An 18,036-nucleotide genomic window follows, 5' to 3' on the forward strand; every position below is an offset into this window, starting at 1 on the left:
TGTATTTTCTAGTCACATGAAAGAACTTTACTTAGGCAATTACTACGAAAAACAGGGGAGAAGTGTTTTAGGACAAAATAAATATCCCTACAGCAGTCGTTTTAATTCAATTTGACTAATAATGTGTGGTGTTTTAGCTCACAGATAATTGTTACATAATAGAAGATGGATGTTGGTTTGGCAGTACCACTTCTTCATGGAGACAAGCAGGTAGCGGACCTCCCACAAGAAAAGTTACATTGCACCTTTAAGAACAAGTTTTCAGTAATGTGGTGGAAAATGCTTGAGGAAATCGACAACCTCTCCAGAGGGTGACAGTTTTCAGTGTCTTTGTACATTGTACCGGCAAAAGGCCTCAAAGTTGGGACCGACTTCGTGCTATTCCCCCGAGCGTGTTTCTAAGTCAGTGATTAAGACGTTTCCATCTGAGTGTGAACTTGTTTGTCGATAGTAAGCACTTCCAATCCTCCTCAAGTGTCCTTCCCTCCTCTTATAGACGAGGCAGAATGCTCCAACCAGCAGAGCAAAGACCACCACAGCCACCAGGACTGCGGCAGCTATCACGCCATGATGTAAACCTAAAAGAAGACAAAATATAACAAGATAAATGCACAAACATGAATCATTTTTGACAAAGTGATCTACATGCTCTTAACGACTGGGGTAAGAGTGGTTTAGTGGTTAGAGTTCTAGCTTTCACAACTAAGTGCTACACATATTTATCTAAAACATTGCATTGTAGATATTCTTTGTCATATTAGCAGTGAAAATATAGACTTCTAGTTTGAACAATGCCAAAAATGCTACTTTACCATTTAGTGGTTCGGCCTCCACTTCAATGTCTTTATCTGCAAAGAAACACAAATGATCTAACATCTAACATTATCTTTTTGAAGCTCTTCCTCACAATATTAAATCTATCTAAATTAAATAGGTAATTTGTATCTGTATCTTGCCTGGCCTCCTACTTTCTGCTTTTGCAAAGTATTGTAAAACATGTCTTGCCAAGCAACTGCATCTATGGGTGGCATCTAATTATAACTGTTGATTAGATAATGTGACATTTTCAATGTGATTTTCTTTGGAAAACAAATGAGGTCAAGATGAAACTACAATACTACACATTATGTTTGGTTACCATTGCAATGACATTCTGTTGACACAGCCCTTGCCATATAGCATATGATTATTTGAATATTGATGCCAGAGAGTTCAAATAACAATGAATGCTAATAGTAGTTTGTTGATTTTAAACGATTTCTGACATGTGCATGTAAATACTGTGTACTTACATGTGGTAGTTTTACACACAAAGCCAAGTTTTTGGTGGCACTGAGTGAGGTACCAGACCCCATCAGCCGCTTTGGTCGAAACACATGTGTCTGTGGAGAGTTGGCTGTGGTCCGGGGGTCTGCTGGGCCAGTTTGTGTAGTCTACCGGAGAACCATCCACCCAGTTCAGACTTTCAGCTGTGAATAATGGGATATGTTTTTATTACTAGACACAAAATCATGTTTTGAAAGGGATATAAATGTTGAGTCTTACTGTCAGCGTTGAAGAACATGCCCAACCACACAGCCTGATGAACAAACCCTAGAGACCAGAGCTGCTCCAAGATGAACAGGTTTTCAGTCTCAGTTTCAATGGTCAGCACATCTGAAGTGTTGACTAAAATAAAAATAAATGAATATATAAACACAACATTATGCATAAGTTCAAGTCCCTCATGTAGCCTGTAGGGGGAGTGTCAACACAGCCCTTTTAGCATAGAAATCAATTCAGTGAGATAAGAATTCAGCACCAATGTCTTGACTGGCGCAGACACATTAACATTTCTTTGGGTTCACAGCTTATAAATGTGATAAAAGCATGCATAATACATTCAAAGATAAATCTGAGTTTTTTGTATTATTGCAATGTTAAAAAAAAAGAAGTTTGATTGAACCTACGTTTTTGTCTGCAGTGGTCTCGTGCTTCTTCCAGCGGCAGTCGCTGCACCACAGGCTCAAAGCTGTAGCATACACTTTTAAATTTCACCCACGTCGAGGGACACGCCACTTCACTTGTGCTCATAGCCTTGGTTACTGCATTAAAAACATACAAAATATTATTACAATACCACATGTTGTAGTTGTGGTGTTCTTGACCCCAGATTAACCCTCAACTACTGTTTAAATTATGCATACTACTGTCTTATTTTATTTAATAATAATAAACAAGTATATCATAAATGTTGAATACATGAGAAAGTTGTGAACCATTATATTTAAGTCCTGTTTCATGACCCAAGACATGATAGTCTGGCCTTGGAGAGGACCTCGTTGTACATATTTTTGGGGTTGTTTACCAATCTGAACTTGGGCCCCAACTTTTTCAGTACAAAGTAACCTGAGGCCCATTGACATATAAAATGGATCAGAATCATAGAGGAAAAACAAACAATCTTACTTTTTGTTCACCCCAAATATTTTCTTAATTACAGTAATATATTAGCATTTATTTACTTCGACTCCGTTTAGACATGATTGGCGTGGCACTAACTTAGCTCTGGGACATGGCACAGGGCTCCAGGTAGCGTGGATTCACAATCCGCTCTCCTCCAGCCTCCATTCTCGTCCATGTAAACGCAGTCTCCGGTCAGAAAGTCATCTTCATCTTCAGTGCTGTCCCAGTGAGTGTAAACCATGTCACTGCCATCGGACCACTGATAGTTGATGCCACTCTGCGAGAAACAAACAAGTCACATTTAAAATTGTTGCAGGCGTTTAGAAGAAAATTCCATTCCCCAAAATCTGTTTTATCTAGTTGAGATTAAAGGGCCTAGTACCAGTGTAAGTGTGTTGCTTTTGTTGCATCATAAGGTTACAAGAAGTTCACAATGCACATTTCAAACATTTTATTACATCACCGAAATAACAGCTCCCTTTGTCATTCAAACTATTCAACCTGCCATTTCAGATTTATTACAATTATAACATTTTTCATGCTTTATTTTGAAACCAGCATGCTTTTTTATGACTTACTACTTTTGGACTTGCTACAAATTGGAAAGATAACTATAAAACATATATATCTTTTCTATCTGATGCATATACAAACGACACAACAACAGATAACCCACTATTGGACTTCCCATTTTGAACTTCTAACACGAGGCTCAGAAGTTTGGACCAGGAGGATCACGTACGTCTCGGCTGTAGAGTCCAATCCAGTGCGGAGCGACCAGTCTGTTCACGAGCACGGTGAGGAAAGCCTGGTGGTACGGGTCTGTGACGCTCACCAGCTCAGAGCCACTCTCCGAACACGACTGCATCGCCTCGTACCAACTCATGTTTCCAGACAAGACTCGGTAGTTGTGGTCTCGGTACTCGATCTTCTCGTGCGCAGAAGGCGGTCGGTACGAGTGAGTGGGGTGCTTGGATGTGTCTTTGAAAATAAAACAAAAAACAGTACATTTAGAGGATGAATCCGTAATGACGTGCAATGGAGACAGAGTGCTCATCATTATTAAACAAGAAGAATCACAAATGTGTTTGGTTTCCTTGCGTAATTACCACATAGTCACCACCTTTGATTAGCATTCTATTTCCATCCCTTCACTGTGTTATAATTACTTCTAGGCCTTTTAAATTCAGTCTTCTGTTTTGTTATTTTAAACAAAGAAAGTTACCGGTACATATAAAATAGCGTGTTATACCTTGTGGTTTTTGACAAACAAATCCATAGCCTGACGTGCTGCACTTCTCATCGTACCATTTTCCCGTCAGGTGGAAATTGTGATTATTCGACATGACAACGCACAGCGGCTCAAGTTCAGGTTCAAATCCGTGAAGCCACTCGTACTCCTTTGAAATAAGAAAGACACGTTGTTTGAGGTTTATGAAGTTAATAACTAACTAACTAAATATATAAATGATCACATTGATAGTGAGATGGCTCTTGGGTTCAACAGGAGACCAGTTTGTGTAGGTGACAGCTTTCCCGCTGGTCCAGGCCGAAGTGTCATCGTTCTGCAACCCGATCCACACTCCCACAGAGCTGCCCTGCAGGAGCATCGTGATGTAGGCTGCCAACAACCAAGGCAACACCACATTTCATCTTAGTTTCGTGCATGAACTTGAAACGCATCGGGTTGTAAATGGCAAACCTATCGTCATGATAATATGGCAATGCTTGTAAATGTTTTATACCTTGTTCAATTTCATTTTCTATTGCCACCAGGGTCCCCCCAAAAGAAGAACAGATGGACTCGGCATCGGTCCAAGTCTTTCCATCCTCAGGAACCTCCGGGAGGTGAAGGAGGAGGCACTGCAAACACCAAGGATATCATATTGAAAATCGTGCAAAACTGATTCAATTAGATGACATATTTACAGTGTGTAATCATTAAAGGTGCTGTGCCAACCTTGTGTCCATAATACAGCCATTTGTCCGGACATGCCCCGATATAGTGCGGCTCTCTGGGGGTTTCCAGCACCGACAGAGTCCTCCTTTTACACACGTAACCATGGAGATCACTGCACTGGCTGACCGACCATTTTCCTGCAACAAATGAGCAGAAGTGAGGCGAGCCTGTTTACGCCTCCTTTAAACTAAGATATGTTTGTGGAAGTGACATAATAGTCTGGAAGAGGTTTACCCGTGGAAGAGGACACAGTGACACACATCCCAGTGATCTGAACATGCAGGATGCCTTCTGACCAGTTCTGAAACTCTAATTCAGTCCCATCAGTCCATCTAGGATCAACCAACAAGATGTCATATTGTAATCTAGTATCTAAATAATAATAATAATAATAATTTTACGGAAGACATATTATGCTTTTTGGTTTTTTTTATATTAAACTGACATACATAGAGCCTTCTTTTACATTTCGTTCATTTTCTATTATATATTTTTTTAAACGTTTCAGCATATAAAAGTATATAAAAACAAACACAATGAAACAAAACAAGGCCAGAGAGAGAGAACACCGGACAAAAATCAAAACCAGTAGACATCCAACTAAAAAAGAAATGAAGGCACGTATGAAACCAAAACAAACATCCCATTTAGTCCATAGTCTGTCAAAATTTGTCCATTTTCAAATCAAGTCTGAATGTAATTGTTTCCATTTTGTGAAGGTCCAATTGCTGTTGGAATTCATGTGCAATTCATGTGCAACCTATGTGCTGTCGTGACACATATTCATGAGCAATTACTGTCGTGATCACATGCAATGGTATTTATGTATTTATTTATTTATTTGTCTATGGGAGTTTTTGTTTATTTGTAGGAGATCTTCTACTGAAAGTGTTTTTCAGACTTCCTATAAGTGATCTGTTCTTCTGTATCTACCTCTGTATCTACCTGCGTTGCACCAATGAAATTTCCCCATGTGGGACAATAAAGGAATATCTTATCTTATCTTATCTTAATATCAATCCAGTCCTTGATTGTCGGTGCAATTTATTAAATTCTTCTTTTTTTTTGTGAGTAACTGTTTATTGTGTCCATGTTTTAAGGCCCAAGTGCATAGTTCTGAAGTCCAGTGGAATGTGCATGTTGTTCACTTTAAACAGCAATATTGATCTTAAACTGCTTTGTAACTGTGTGCATTGTTAGGAACTGCAGAATTTATTTTTTTCTGAGCACTCAAGCCTCAAATGCAGGAATCTACAGGATTGCATTCATGAATCTAATCCAAAACTCTTGTACTGTATTCATTATGAGGGCACACCATGATTAAAAGCTCATAAAAGCCTTTTTTACATAACATGTCCCCTTAAAATTTTAAATTGTACCTGGTTTCTGTTCCTGGTGGGCCAATGGAAAGCCCAATCCACCATTCAGTTGGACCCAGAGAATACTGTCAGGGGGAAGATATACACTTCAAAACCAGACCAGATCAGTTACCGTTTAGTTCCAGCTTTGATTTAAGGTTCTAGTGTTTAAATTCTCTCTTCCTCAGAGTGATTATGTGATGTTAATGTGATGTGTTTTGTCTAGTATGGAGCACATCATTAGGACTGAGGACAACAGACATCACTGTTGGATTGATCATTATTCCAATTGTCTCATTAATCATTAATGAGACAATTGGAATACGGAACGTGTCCATGAAAATATAAACCGGGATGAGGGCCAAAGACATATCATGACCTCATGGGCTTTGTAACACCAAAGCAATGGAAGGAGTACTTTTATGGACTACGACAGTCTGAGGACTACGAAAAGTCTGAGGAATAAAGTCTGGCGGTAATGCAACAATTGGATGCCAACCGCCATAAAACAACAACAACAACAACAACAACATTTTACTCTCACAAACCAGGAATACTACAAATACAAATGTATTAGATTACCAGAATATATATATTTGTACACATAGGTATATGCTCCGCCTCCTACATGACAGTAAGTAGATGTTCTGCAACCCTGTGGATGTAGTAATCCACTGCACATGGTGAATCCTGCTAAAGCCCCAGAGTCATTTTCATAAATAGTGTACTGTACAGAGGTAGCACACTTCGGTTTAACTTTAGACTCGATGTAAAATAATAATCCTGACCCGTCGCAGGCGCTCTTTGATGAAGTGCAGCTCTTCTCTGGAGTGAATGGACAGCAGGTAGGACCCCATCATCTGACAGGCCAGAGACACCGCATCCCAATTGAACGGCTGCTTGGCCAGAAGATACTCAGCACCGCGAAAAAACACCCAGGGCTCACTTTCTGTTGGAGAAAAAGTACTTTATTAATCCAGAATACCACCAAGCATGTATCATTATGAAATGGAACAGTTGCTTTATAGTTAAGGTAAAGGTACATCTTTAAGTTACTGTACAAAAATGTATCATCTACATTCGACTCATGCCTCTGTGCAGCCGGGGCAACAACAAGGACCAGATCTTAAGGTTTGCTCAGGACTTCTTAGCTGGAGGATTAGTCTATTGTGCTTTTTAGGTTGACTGGCGTACACTGAGTACACAAAGGAAACCCTCGCAATTAAGGGTTTGAATTACTTACTTACTTACTTACTTACTTGAATAGTTAACTTGAATTTAAATTGTTTGGAAGAGAAAGAATGTGGTCTATACATTTAAAGACATTTAAAAACACATACTAAAAAGTATAGTGGATGAAAGTAAAGAGTTGGACTTACGCTCTGTGTACCAGTACGGCTTTAGGAGATGAGCACCTGACAACAAACCAATGTAAATATGAACACCATTGCTATTGATGTCTACTGTTGTGGTTCTATTAGTACTTGTACCTTTGAGCATCTTACAAATCCACTCATATTTTCTGTCACAGGGTTTTGCCGCAAAGCTGTTGGTCGCATGACTAAACACGGCACAATCTCCAATAGATTCACTGTTCTTGTCTTTTATAAACGATGTTACTACCTATAGCCATAGAAAAGGTATTAGTACTGTGGTCTTTTCAGGATAAAACTATGGTCATTAGTCTAATACTTACAGGACTATCATCAGACCATTGCCACGATGAAGGATTTTCAGGATCTCGCTTGTTCAATCCCATCCAAAACCAGCGAGCTTCTGTTCTGAAGAAGAAGCAAAATGTAAAAATGATTTGTTCTTTTTTATTTTTCCTTTTGCGGGTAGCTGAAGCCCGTCGACCACAACTAGGTCTCCATTGTGGGACAAACAAGAGTTCATCATACTATTGGCCTTCATCTTGGATAGCAGAGAGACAGCTGAAGTAGATGGTTGGTAAACAAACAAAAATCAACCATTTCAATCTTCAATTCATTCACTAGGCGCAACCAAGCAACTCTAAAAATAAAAAAATAAAAGATGTACCAACTCTTCAAACATGGTGCTGAGGAGATGCTTGACAAACAGCTGCTCCTCGTAGAATTGGAAACTGGCCAGTTTAGCCCCAAGAGCCTGGCAGAAGAAATCTGCCTCCATCCAGGAGCGCTTCATCAGGACCTTTTCATCATGGAAGACCTGTAAAACCAATCAACAACAGTCACTAGGTTTACATGCAGAATGTTGTGAGCTCCTCTGATTTCTGTTTCATTTTAATCCAGAGAACAGAGCGCTTGTCCCAGTCTACATGCAAAAGAGCTACAAACAAAGAGCAAAGAGACAGTCAAGAGTATTTATCGTCACTACTAAAGCTTTGTCGCTATGACACGCACTTAATACAATACATATTTACTACATTTTTGCCACTATAAAGAAACAACTCATTAATTTGATCTGTTTATAAGTTAGTTTTTTGCCAATTACGATGGCAAGTTTATTCTCCATAATCCTTCCTGATCGCAACTAGAGGTGGGCAATATATCTTGAATGTTGCTTTGAAGATTTGAATATTGGGGTTATCATCTATAATAATAAAAAAAGAGCAAAAAGAGCAGTTATAAATGAAACTGGAACAAACTTTTGTTGTACTAAGTTGGACTCATGAACACTTCACAAAATGTCACTCAATAACTCACTTCAACAATAACTGCAATACTTGCGCTGCAGTTGTTCTGTCCATACTGTCAATATTTTTATTTTTAGCAAAGGTCTCTTTTTATTTAATACCTTTTTTTGCATGCTCTTATCATAGTTGTTTTACTATATCATTCAATGTTTTTATGATGCACCATATCGCTGAAGCAAGTTCCTAATTTGTAAGTTTATTCATATTCACTGTCAATGGCAATAAAACCTTTACTCATTCTGATTCAAACCTTTCTGTACTTTTTAGTAGTTTTACAGTCTTTTCATATTTGTCTGACGACTAATACAAGATTTCATGTGCTTGTAGAGCAGTGGTCCCCAACATTTTTCCTCCCTAAACATATAATTTCCTTCAGGAGTTGGTGGAAAATAAAGCGGCGCGGCAGGTAACGAAAGACAGAAGAAAGATAAAAGACAAAAGAGAGCGAGACTTCAATGGTCCAAACTAATATTAACCTTAAAACAGTGCAACATTCCTGGTTGTGACTCCCAGCCGGGGGGACAGGGGGCGTAGGCGGCCTTGTGGTCCTCTGGCAGCGGCGCGTCCTGGTAGTTCTCGATGCTTCGTTTACACACAGACAAAGCCTTGAAGGTTTGACAATGTTTGACCTCCCAGTGTCCCAGAGCAGGACCACCGGACATGGCAACACAACCACCGACACTCACTGAAGAGAGAGGAGGAAACAGACAGTGATTCAACAACAAACATGCAGGGAAATCGGTCAAGAGTATGAGTGGTTTGTGTGATTGTATTAGTATGTTTTTTAATGTATTCATTTTAATGCAGAGTGTGTATCTTGACATTTATCCTGGCAAGTATTTATTGTGCACTTGTGTTGTCACGATACAAAACTGTAAAAGTTAATATCAAACAAAGAAACAGCTCAAGTTCAATCCCAAAATGATAATTATAAACATATATTTAGTAGTAGTAGTTTCCTTAATATTACAACGGTTTATATAATTCAGATTCTATAATTTATGTGATTTTTAATATACACACTTCAATTTGTTGACAACCCTATTGTACACAGTGTCAAAAAATGTCTGTCCATCTATCCAGCAAACAGAGAGAGATGTTTTAAATAATAAATATAGAAATTAATTGTGATGATAAAGTATACATGAACGCGTTGATGTCTGGCTCACTTTTTAAGTACGACATCATTGTATCAAAACGTTTGGGATTTAATTTATATGAGCTTGTATTATTATAAGATTTTATTCAAATCCAATTAATATTCAATTTATCATTTTTGCTATGGGGTAAATAAAACCAAACAGGGAACTCTCGGCTGATTAATATATGTTGTTTTTTCAATAGTGACTTGAGCATTTGTCTATCACATTTAGCTTAGCATAGCATATGTGGTCTGAGTGTGTCTAAGTAATGATTACCGGGTTGGTGTTTGTTCCAGTTGGTGAAAGTTAGAGGCACTTCTGTGTTATTGTGAGCGATCCACCTGTATCCTCGCCTGTCCTCTTGGTCTCGGAGGCCTATCCAGTAAAACACACTGCTATTGGCTCCCTTCTCTCTGAGCAAACTGTTGACAAACGCCTGTTCAAACCTAGTGGAAATTGAAAGATTACTTTTTAATACAACAGAATTACTTTTATGTTTGGTCAACAAATTGTAAAAGTACTTGTTTTCCACTGTGAGGAGAGAGCCTTTGCAGTAATAGTCAGTAACGGCATCATCAGAGTTATGTTCGTAGCTTGTCACGGTGTAGCAATGGTGCCCATGTCTTTTCCAACCCTATAAAATAAACATATATTTAAGTATGTTTTCACCTTGTCCATCAATCGAACAGAAGCAATGTATGCATAAATAATCAGAAACAACATCATGCCGACCTGCTGTGAACCTTTTACACTAATCTATTTTATTCTGACCCCTTTGTCACAGTTTCAGGATTAATGAAGGTTTCCAAAGTGAGCTACAGTGACTCACTTGTTAGATCACACCACACAGACCTTCCGTTCATTCCTCTATGGTGAATTGTTTAATGAAATACATACGCATACATAACGCATAATACGCACACATTTTTGGCATATCAACCACCGCTCCTCACCTCATCTTTGTTATTAAGGACTATGGTACACTATTATTGTCCCCATACGGAAATGTGTCTGCTGTATTTGGACCATCCTTCAATGTCTCTGTCAGGAGCAGTTATTTTTCACTCGCTACTGGAGATGTGCACTTAAGTTCCCTAAGTTCCTGAGTAGAACGTGACCAAATGACTCAGATGGATGATCTTGTAAACAGAGTCCAGATGAATACAGCTACAGTGAATCATCATTTTGTGTGACAAAGGGACCAACACATCCGCAAGTGATCTCAAGCTCTGTGCCATCTCTATGACTCCTTTGTAACTGCAATTAGCCAGTAACTATGGAGTCAAACTTAAGCATTTTAGTACAAGTAGCCATTCCACATCACTCGCTGTCACTTACTAGATTCTAGTGCAGTTTACATCCTGTATTATCTATATATGATGTCAAAATTACAGCATTTCGCTAATAAATCACAAAAACTGTAACACTTAACATCTGTAACAACTGTAACAACTTATAAACTTACCTTGCCTTAAGATGTAGTGAAGGAGAACATGAAATGAGTGATTGTGGGACCAGATGCAGATTATACATAACAGTGTAAAGAAGCCAAAAACACAGCATATGCTCAGCTCTCACCTCAGGACAACCTTCATCCCACGATTCCGAGGAAGGGACAGCGGTGCGACCTTTTTTGCGACAAATACCCGGATATTGCAAATAACAAGATCTCAAAAACCAGTCACCCTCCTGTAGCGAGAAGAGCCAGGTTAAATTTTGGCATTTAAAGAATGAGAGCACATTTTGTACATCTACCTTTACATCTGCCGTGCCACAGAGAGAGCCGTCTGTTGGGGGAATGTGTGGGGGCTGGTTTTGGTGCCACGGAGCCAGAGTTACAGGTGAACCGTCAAACCACTCGACGGCTGGAGATGACTCTTGTTTCCAAAGACCAAGCCACACCTCACTACTCGACCCAGTAACTAGAATCATGAACGGAAGAAGAAACACATAATGCTTCTTTTCGCTTTCTTCTATGTAACAAATCGGGTAAAAAAAAAAAATAGTTTATAATGTTTGTCTAATGTTGTACTTGTACTTGTCTCTGTATCAATGTCATTTCATTCGTCTGCTCGGTTGCGTGTTAAAAGCCCTCCAAGTGATGCCATTTAGCTCCAACTGTAGCACTATGAGCTAAAGCTTGCAACTAAACCAATAAATAAAATACAAATAAATTAGAATATAGAATGTATTGACAGTGTAATTAAAACAATTAAAATGTACAAAAAAGAAAATCTAGTGAAATCTCCCAAACACATGTAGATACTTGGCCCATTCAGGTTTTGTATCAGACTTTAACACGTCTTTCCTAATGTGAAAATATTAGGTGCATTAGAAGGTTGCTTTAACATTTTACTAATTCAATTGTAACACATTTTAAGTCAAGAACCAATTCAGCTGGGACAATTTACTGAATGTCTCTCCCCACTCTTATATCTGTCCTATTCAATAAACCTGACAAAATACACTAGAAAACAGCTTTGCATTATCGATCAAATGTAATAACCCTGTCCAGAGAGTCACCAGAGTTCATATAGAGTATATTTAATCAAACACTGTGCAGAAATTAAACTGTAAAAGTAAAAAAAAAAAAAAAAAAATTAAGCTTTGTACTGATTAAATACAGTTTGTGTAAGAAACGGGTTGGCTTACAGTTATGCAGGACATTAACGAGGAACTCCACCTCTGACAAAGAGTGAAGGCTGGTGAGGTTTGCCCCTTGGTCCACACAGCTCTGTCTGGACTGGTGCCAGTTTTCAGCTTCAGCCGTCACTCTGTAGCAGTGACCATTATGAGCCAACCAGCCATTATCACAGTCAGTGGGGATGTACTGCCAGTTCTCTTTTAGACAAATCAGCAGAAAAAACAGGAGGAGAGAATAAGCGACACTTTTTAACATGTTTCATTCGATAGCAGCGTATTTTCGGTCGGACTGCTGAGAGTGCAGAGGAAAGGGAGGTCGGGAGGGCAGTTTCCAGGTGCACAACAGCTGCTCAGACCAACGGCTGAGCAGAAAAACAAATGAACCTTTGACCTCGCTGTTCATTCATTGTTCATTCTGCAGACATGTCCAATGAATCTCACAGGAAACCAGCTTCTACGACAGGTTTATTTATGTGCATTGTATTTTCATTCACTGGGAAATGTATACGGGACATATTGTTTTCCTCTGCTCTATGTAATAATTAGCATGTGTGTTTGGGTTTAGGGAGAGAGATGAGGCTTTTGACAATCTGTATGTTCATTCCTATCACTATAATGCAAACAATTCAAATAATGCATGTATTTTATGGCTATACACCAGGCTTACTTTACATGTTTCTGAAAAGATTATTCAAGAATCCAATGCCACAAATACAAGAAAACATTATATTTTGAGCAGCTACTTCAAATCGAACAAACAAACTAAAGAAAAGTATTTTTACACGCCCATCCAATATTTCTTATTCTTCCCACAAGCCATCACAAGCTTGAAGAATACACTTTGATCCAGCACTTTTATTAAACTGAAGCAACTTAGTCTTTAAAGCGTGCACAATTTCACAATTTTTCTTGGAGCTTTTATAGTTTTGCTTTGCACTCTGAGCTTTTTGCACATATTTTCTAATGTTGTTTTCAAACTACAAGTGTCAGCTTAACTATAATACAAGTATGCCAGGTGTCTTACCCAGTGGCTCCGCCTTCTGGGTGTTATTGGGCGTTTTCTTACAGATGTATGGCAGAGCAGACAGACAGGCCATCCCCTGCCACTGCTCTGCGTTGGCTGGATTATACACTCCACATTCACTCGTCACTTGCATTGGCTTTGCAGGTAAAGCTGGTGAGAAACAAAGACCAAAAATGTCTTAAGTACGCAATAAAAAACACAGAAATGTAAACAATAAATGTACACAATAAAAGCATATTGTTATGTTATGTGCCCAGAATATATGCATTAAGTTATTTTTGGTACTCCTTTGATAGCACCGATAAATGCATATTTCAGTCACTTACACAACATACTGTACCTGATGTAAAGTTGACAAATGTGAGGGGCGACCCGTCGGACCAGTGCCATCCTTGACTGTCTTTGATGTGATTTAGTCCAATCCAAACCCTCACACCAACACTGGCCAAGCGATCTAACGCAAAACAGTGATGAGGATCAATGCTAAAGGTTCAATAATAGTTGTTTTACTATCGTGAATATCAAGGTCACTAAGATATTTGATGGCTACATGTCAGTTTCATTGGAAAGTACACTTTATTTTCACCATCGGGTAATTAGTCTTCTGCATTTGACCCATCTGTTAATGCAGCTGTGGAAACCCATCAGGAGCAGTGGGCAGTTGGTCTTGACTATCTTAGCTGAAGGATTTTTACCTATTGTGATGTTTTATACTGCAACTCCCTCCTCACTGGCATCTCCTCCCATTCCCTCCATAGACTCCAAATGGTCCAAAACTCCGCTGCCCGCCTCCTCACCCACACCCGGTCCCGTGATCACATCACTCCCGTTCTCCGCTCTCTCCACTGGCTCCCCATCAAGCAGCGCATAAACTTTAAAATACTCCTCCTCACCTTCAAAGCTCTTCACCACCTTGCCCCCCCCTACCTGTCTGACCTCCTCATCCCCCACCGCCCCACCCGAGCTCTCCGATCCTCCTCCTCTCTCACCCTGGCTGCACCAACATCCCGACTCAAAACTTTTGGCGACAGAGCATTCTCCCGAACAGCACCCCGACTCTGGAACTCCCTCCCCCAACCTGTCCGCCACTCTCCCTCACTCACAACATTCAAATCCCGCCTAAAAACATACCTCTTCACCCAAGCCTATGACCTCCCCTACCCCTAGCCTCCTCTACCCCATTGCCTACTCTTCTACCCCCTGTTACATCCCCATCTTTTTCTCTCTACTTCTTCTGTCTTGTTCATTTTATCTGTATATTAATGTGTATTGCACGTGTTGTCCCCCCCTGTCTGTAAATACCCCCCCCTTTTTTATTATGTTCAGCGTCTTTGGGTCACTGAAAAGCGCTATATAAATAAAAGTTATTATTATTATTATTATTATTATTATTAGTTTGATGGGGGAAACTTGAGTGCCCGGAGGAAAAAACCCCAGACACGAGAAGAAACATGTAAACGAACAGAAAGACCCGGGTGGTAGGTCGAACTCGCCAAATCCTCCTTGATGTGAGGCTTGAGTGCTAGCCACCGTGCTGCCATAGGTTTCCTGGTTTCCTGTTTGGCGTCCCAATCTGTGCAGTGTGCCTTTTAGAATTAATAAAAATGATGCACCATAAATCTTTGGACCCTGACAAACTAAAAAATACACTTACTGTTAAAAACAGATGAGATTTTGTGGTGAATCCAAAGTTCATGACCATTTACCATTGTGTAATTGTGACATTTCACATCAAACACTCTTCTGCTCTCATGAACACGCACCTGCCAATAGCGCGCAGCCTCACGGGCACAGAAACCCTCTGCACCAGATCAAATACATACAACCAGAAATAAATGTGCACAAAAAGTCTGACCTAACAAAACAGAAAGATAATAAGAATAATCATTATTATAAGAATGATAAAACATTCAACAAATTGACTATAATGTTCCAAAGGTTTGTTTATGTTTTATTATAAATTGGAATAACTAATATATGGCTGGTATCCTCAGCCTGCAGTACAGGGCGGAGTTTCACCTAATGGCTTTATAAGACTGAAAACAGGACTAAAGAACATGCCATTCATTTCCTGCACAGCTGTGGAAAGTAATGAATAACTAAAGTCCAGCAAAATGATTTCAACTATGAACTTTTCTCCCAAAACGCCATGAATCGTCTCACACTGATAATGCACCACGACCCTTACTGACTACTGATTTAACCTAATCAAAATGGATACATCTGTCAGAAGAATCTAAATTACAATCGTTCCTCAATGGTTCAGTCCTACCTCTGATGTATCTGGCCTCGGACAGGCTGGTGATGCTGAGCAGGTTGCCTCCTTGAGCCTGGCAGGAGGAGAGTGCCTGGCTCCACGTCAGAATGGTGTGAAGGTTGAACTGGTAACACGCCTGCAGCTCAGCATTCGACTCCCAAAATGTGTCACAGGTCAAATCTAAAGACCGTTAGAGGTGGGCAGTCACAAAAGCAATAGTTAATGATGAAACATTTGAACAAGATCATTCCAAAAACACAAACAAATATAGAAGCAATGGGAAGGAAGTAAAAACCTTCACCAGCCTAATTATGCAGCCAACCACTGTGATCTTTATTGTGGTGATGCCTGAAGGGAGTAGCCGAAAGGAAAGTGGTGTTTTAAAAAGCCAACAAAAACATGGACTCCAAGCATAGTTCACCAGTTCTTGTTCATCATTCTCTGAGCACTGTCTGTTGAAGCTCACCATCGACGGGACAAAAGCCCCAGCGCTGGTCCTGGTCGTAGTGGGTGGAGGTGGCACACCAGGGCAGGTGGTCCTCGCGCCCCTCAGTCGTGCACTCAGTGAACCATTTACTGTTGTACTTAAATGGAAAAGTGCAGGGCTTCCCATGTGAATTACCCAGAAGAGTGTAGACTTCTGTAAAAATAATATAAAATGAATATGTCTTGATCATTTTCTAATCTGAAGTGTTTTTGACAGTGTTTATCAGCGTCATGAATAACTTCAGCAGTAGTTTGAGCTACCATACATGGACAGGCCTCTTTTCCGTTTCACAAAAAAAAAAAATCTTCTACCACTATTTTCTAAATTTGAGACAGACAACAACTGACATGGATTTCTCAAGAGGTGGAAAGAGAAGCTCCGGTCCAGTTTTCAAGCTCTGAAGTTTTAGTGAGCTTTTTTCTTTGGTTTAACACAATGTTCACTTGATGTGTTACATTGTGAAGCAGCCACATTAAGATGCAGAAATGAATTTACTTTCATAAATTAAGTGGCCTGTTAAAATAAAATAGTTACTTCTGATGAGTGCATTAACTGACTTACCTTCGTAGGGAAATGCACATGGTCCTTCATTGTGACTTCCATACCTCTTCCAATTGTGGTAGGAGCTTTTCTTGGCTGTCACTGTATCTCCAGACACTGTTAGCCTCCAGATAAATGGCCCGAGCATGCCATTGTCCTGACAGCGCCACCACATCAGGGAGTAAGAAGTGTCACACTCAAACATACCCAGTGGGTATGATGTATTCACTTTTAGACCGAGGCATTGGCCCGTCCCAAGGTTGAACAGTTGCTGTCTGGAAACCCATTTCCACAACATGTGCTGTGTCGGGCGCTCACAGTCCTCCAGCCTCAGGGTGCTCTCTCCCACGTTGATGCACTTATGTTGGTCACTACTCTCCAGCATAAAATGACCCTTTTCTGGGAAGATACAAGCACAAGCAAAATATTAATATTTTTTCTATTAAGTCAAGCTAAAGCTATTTGAATAAAGGACAAACTAGGGCAAATCCTATTGATTTATGTTCTGTCCAGAAGAGCAGAAGCTACATAAAAGAGCATTGACCATAATATTTATGAGACAAGTGTTTCCATTCATTTCAGTGGAAATGCTTTCCATGGAGAACTGCATGGATTTCCCCCAGTCTCCAGTCATCTGGACTTCTGCTATGATTTAAGTATCACATTACCTGAAGGAACAGTATTTATTTATTTGTCTAGAGGAATGTACTGCTGTGCACATTTTAGGGAATTACTCTTAAACATTTGTTTTGCCTCTGTTACTCATCATTGACCACTAAAGCAGGGAGAAAATACTATGTTATTATCATGTCTGCCTCTTCAGCAAACCTCTGCATCATCCACAGTGACCACCACTGCGGACACTGACTACTTTATAGCTGTAGTTATTTTTGCATCGTCTGTCTAGTTGTCTCCACTCAAGATGTGAAGTTACAAACCAGATTATGCATCGAGAAAGTAGCGGCTCACAGTCTCCCCCCCCTGTCCCCCGAGGCTTCCAAGTTAAACTTTGGCATTTCACTTCTTCTGCTTGTAAACACACTGACAGTAATGTATGGAATGTGCTCTCTGTATGCATCTTATCCCCCAAAAATCTATCCCACATAATCCCGCAGCCAAAACGTCTGCATCCTTTCCACGGGCGAGGCGTGAACAGAAGTGTGCATGAGTCTTTGTCACGTCAGAAGTGTCCGGAGGCTGCACAATCATTAACTTACTGTAATACTCCTCAAGTTCCCTCTTGTCCGGGATCTCTTCTTGTCGCTCGGTGTCACAGACGCAGTTCTCCGCCAGCAACACAACAACGCAAACAATCCCCGCGTAATCCATGCGCCACGGCGGCCCCCGCATCATTTTACTGTGTGTGGAGTTGTGTAAACGCAAGAACATCCACACAGTCCTGCTGAAGGGTTTGGAGCTCGGTGTTTTCCTCTCACGCAAACTTTGGCCGAGTTGCGCGTCTTTTCAGCGGGGGACCAGAGGAGGAGCTGCCTGCGCTCTTGG

The 18,036-nt window shown here is 40.1% G+C and overlaps 1 protein-coding gene across 1 annotated transcript; it reads right to left on the bottom strand.

Annotated features, from left to right (window-relative positions):
• Positions 1-119: 119 nt before the first annotated feature.
• Positions 120-17,924, bottom strand: pla2r1 (phospholipase A2 receptor 1). Its single transcript, XM_072465441.1, has 30 exons — positions 17,751-17,924; positions 16,555-16,932; positions 15,973-16,146; positions 15,522-15,686; positions 13,590-13,703; positions 13,250-13,399; positions 12,235-12,423; positions 11,338-11,504; positions 11,161-11,271; positions 10,104-10,216; positions 9,859-10,028; positions 8,917-9,125; positions 7,808-7,953; positions 7,460-7,544; positions 7,254-7,386; positions 7,143-7,178; positions 6,552-6,712; positions 5,785-5,849; positions 4,640-4,737; positions 4,406-4,542; positions 4,191-4,308; positions 3,921-4,066; positions 3,698-3,845; positions 3,188-3,426; positions 2,542-2,722; positions 1,950-2,084; positions 1,546-1,668; positions 1,293-1,469; positions 813-848; positions 120-578 (listed from the first exon to the last, which is right to left on the bottom strand). Exons 1-30 carry the CDS (start codon positions 17,920-17,922, stop codon positions 379-381), a joined length of 4,476 nt encoding a protein of 1,491 aa, XP_072321542.1. The 5' UTR covers positions 17,923-17,924; the 3' UTR covers positions 120-378.
• Positions 17,925-18,036: the final 112 nt, after the last annotated feature.

This window comes from Eucyclogobius newberryi, unplaced genomic scaffold, assembly GCF_026437365.1.
Source record: "Eucyclogobius newberryi isolate DKJ021-1_F unplaced genomic scaffold, fEucNew1.0.hap1 SCAF_5, whole genome shotgun sequence".
Classification (NCBI taxonomy): domain Eukaryota; kingdom Metazoa; phylum Chordata; class Actinopteri; order Gobiiformes; family Gobiidae; genus Eucyclogobius; species Eucyclogobius newberryi.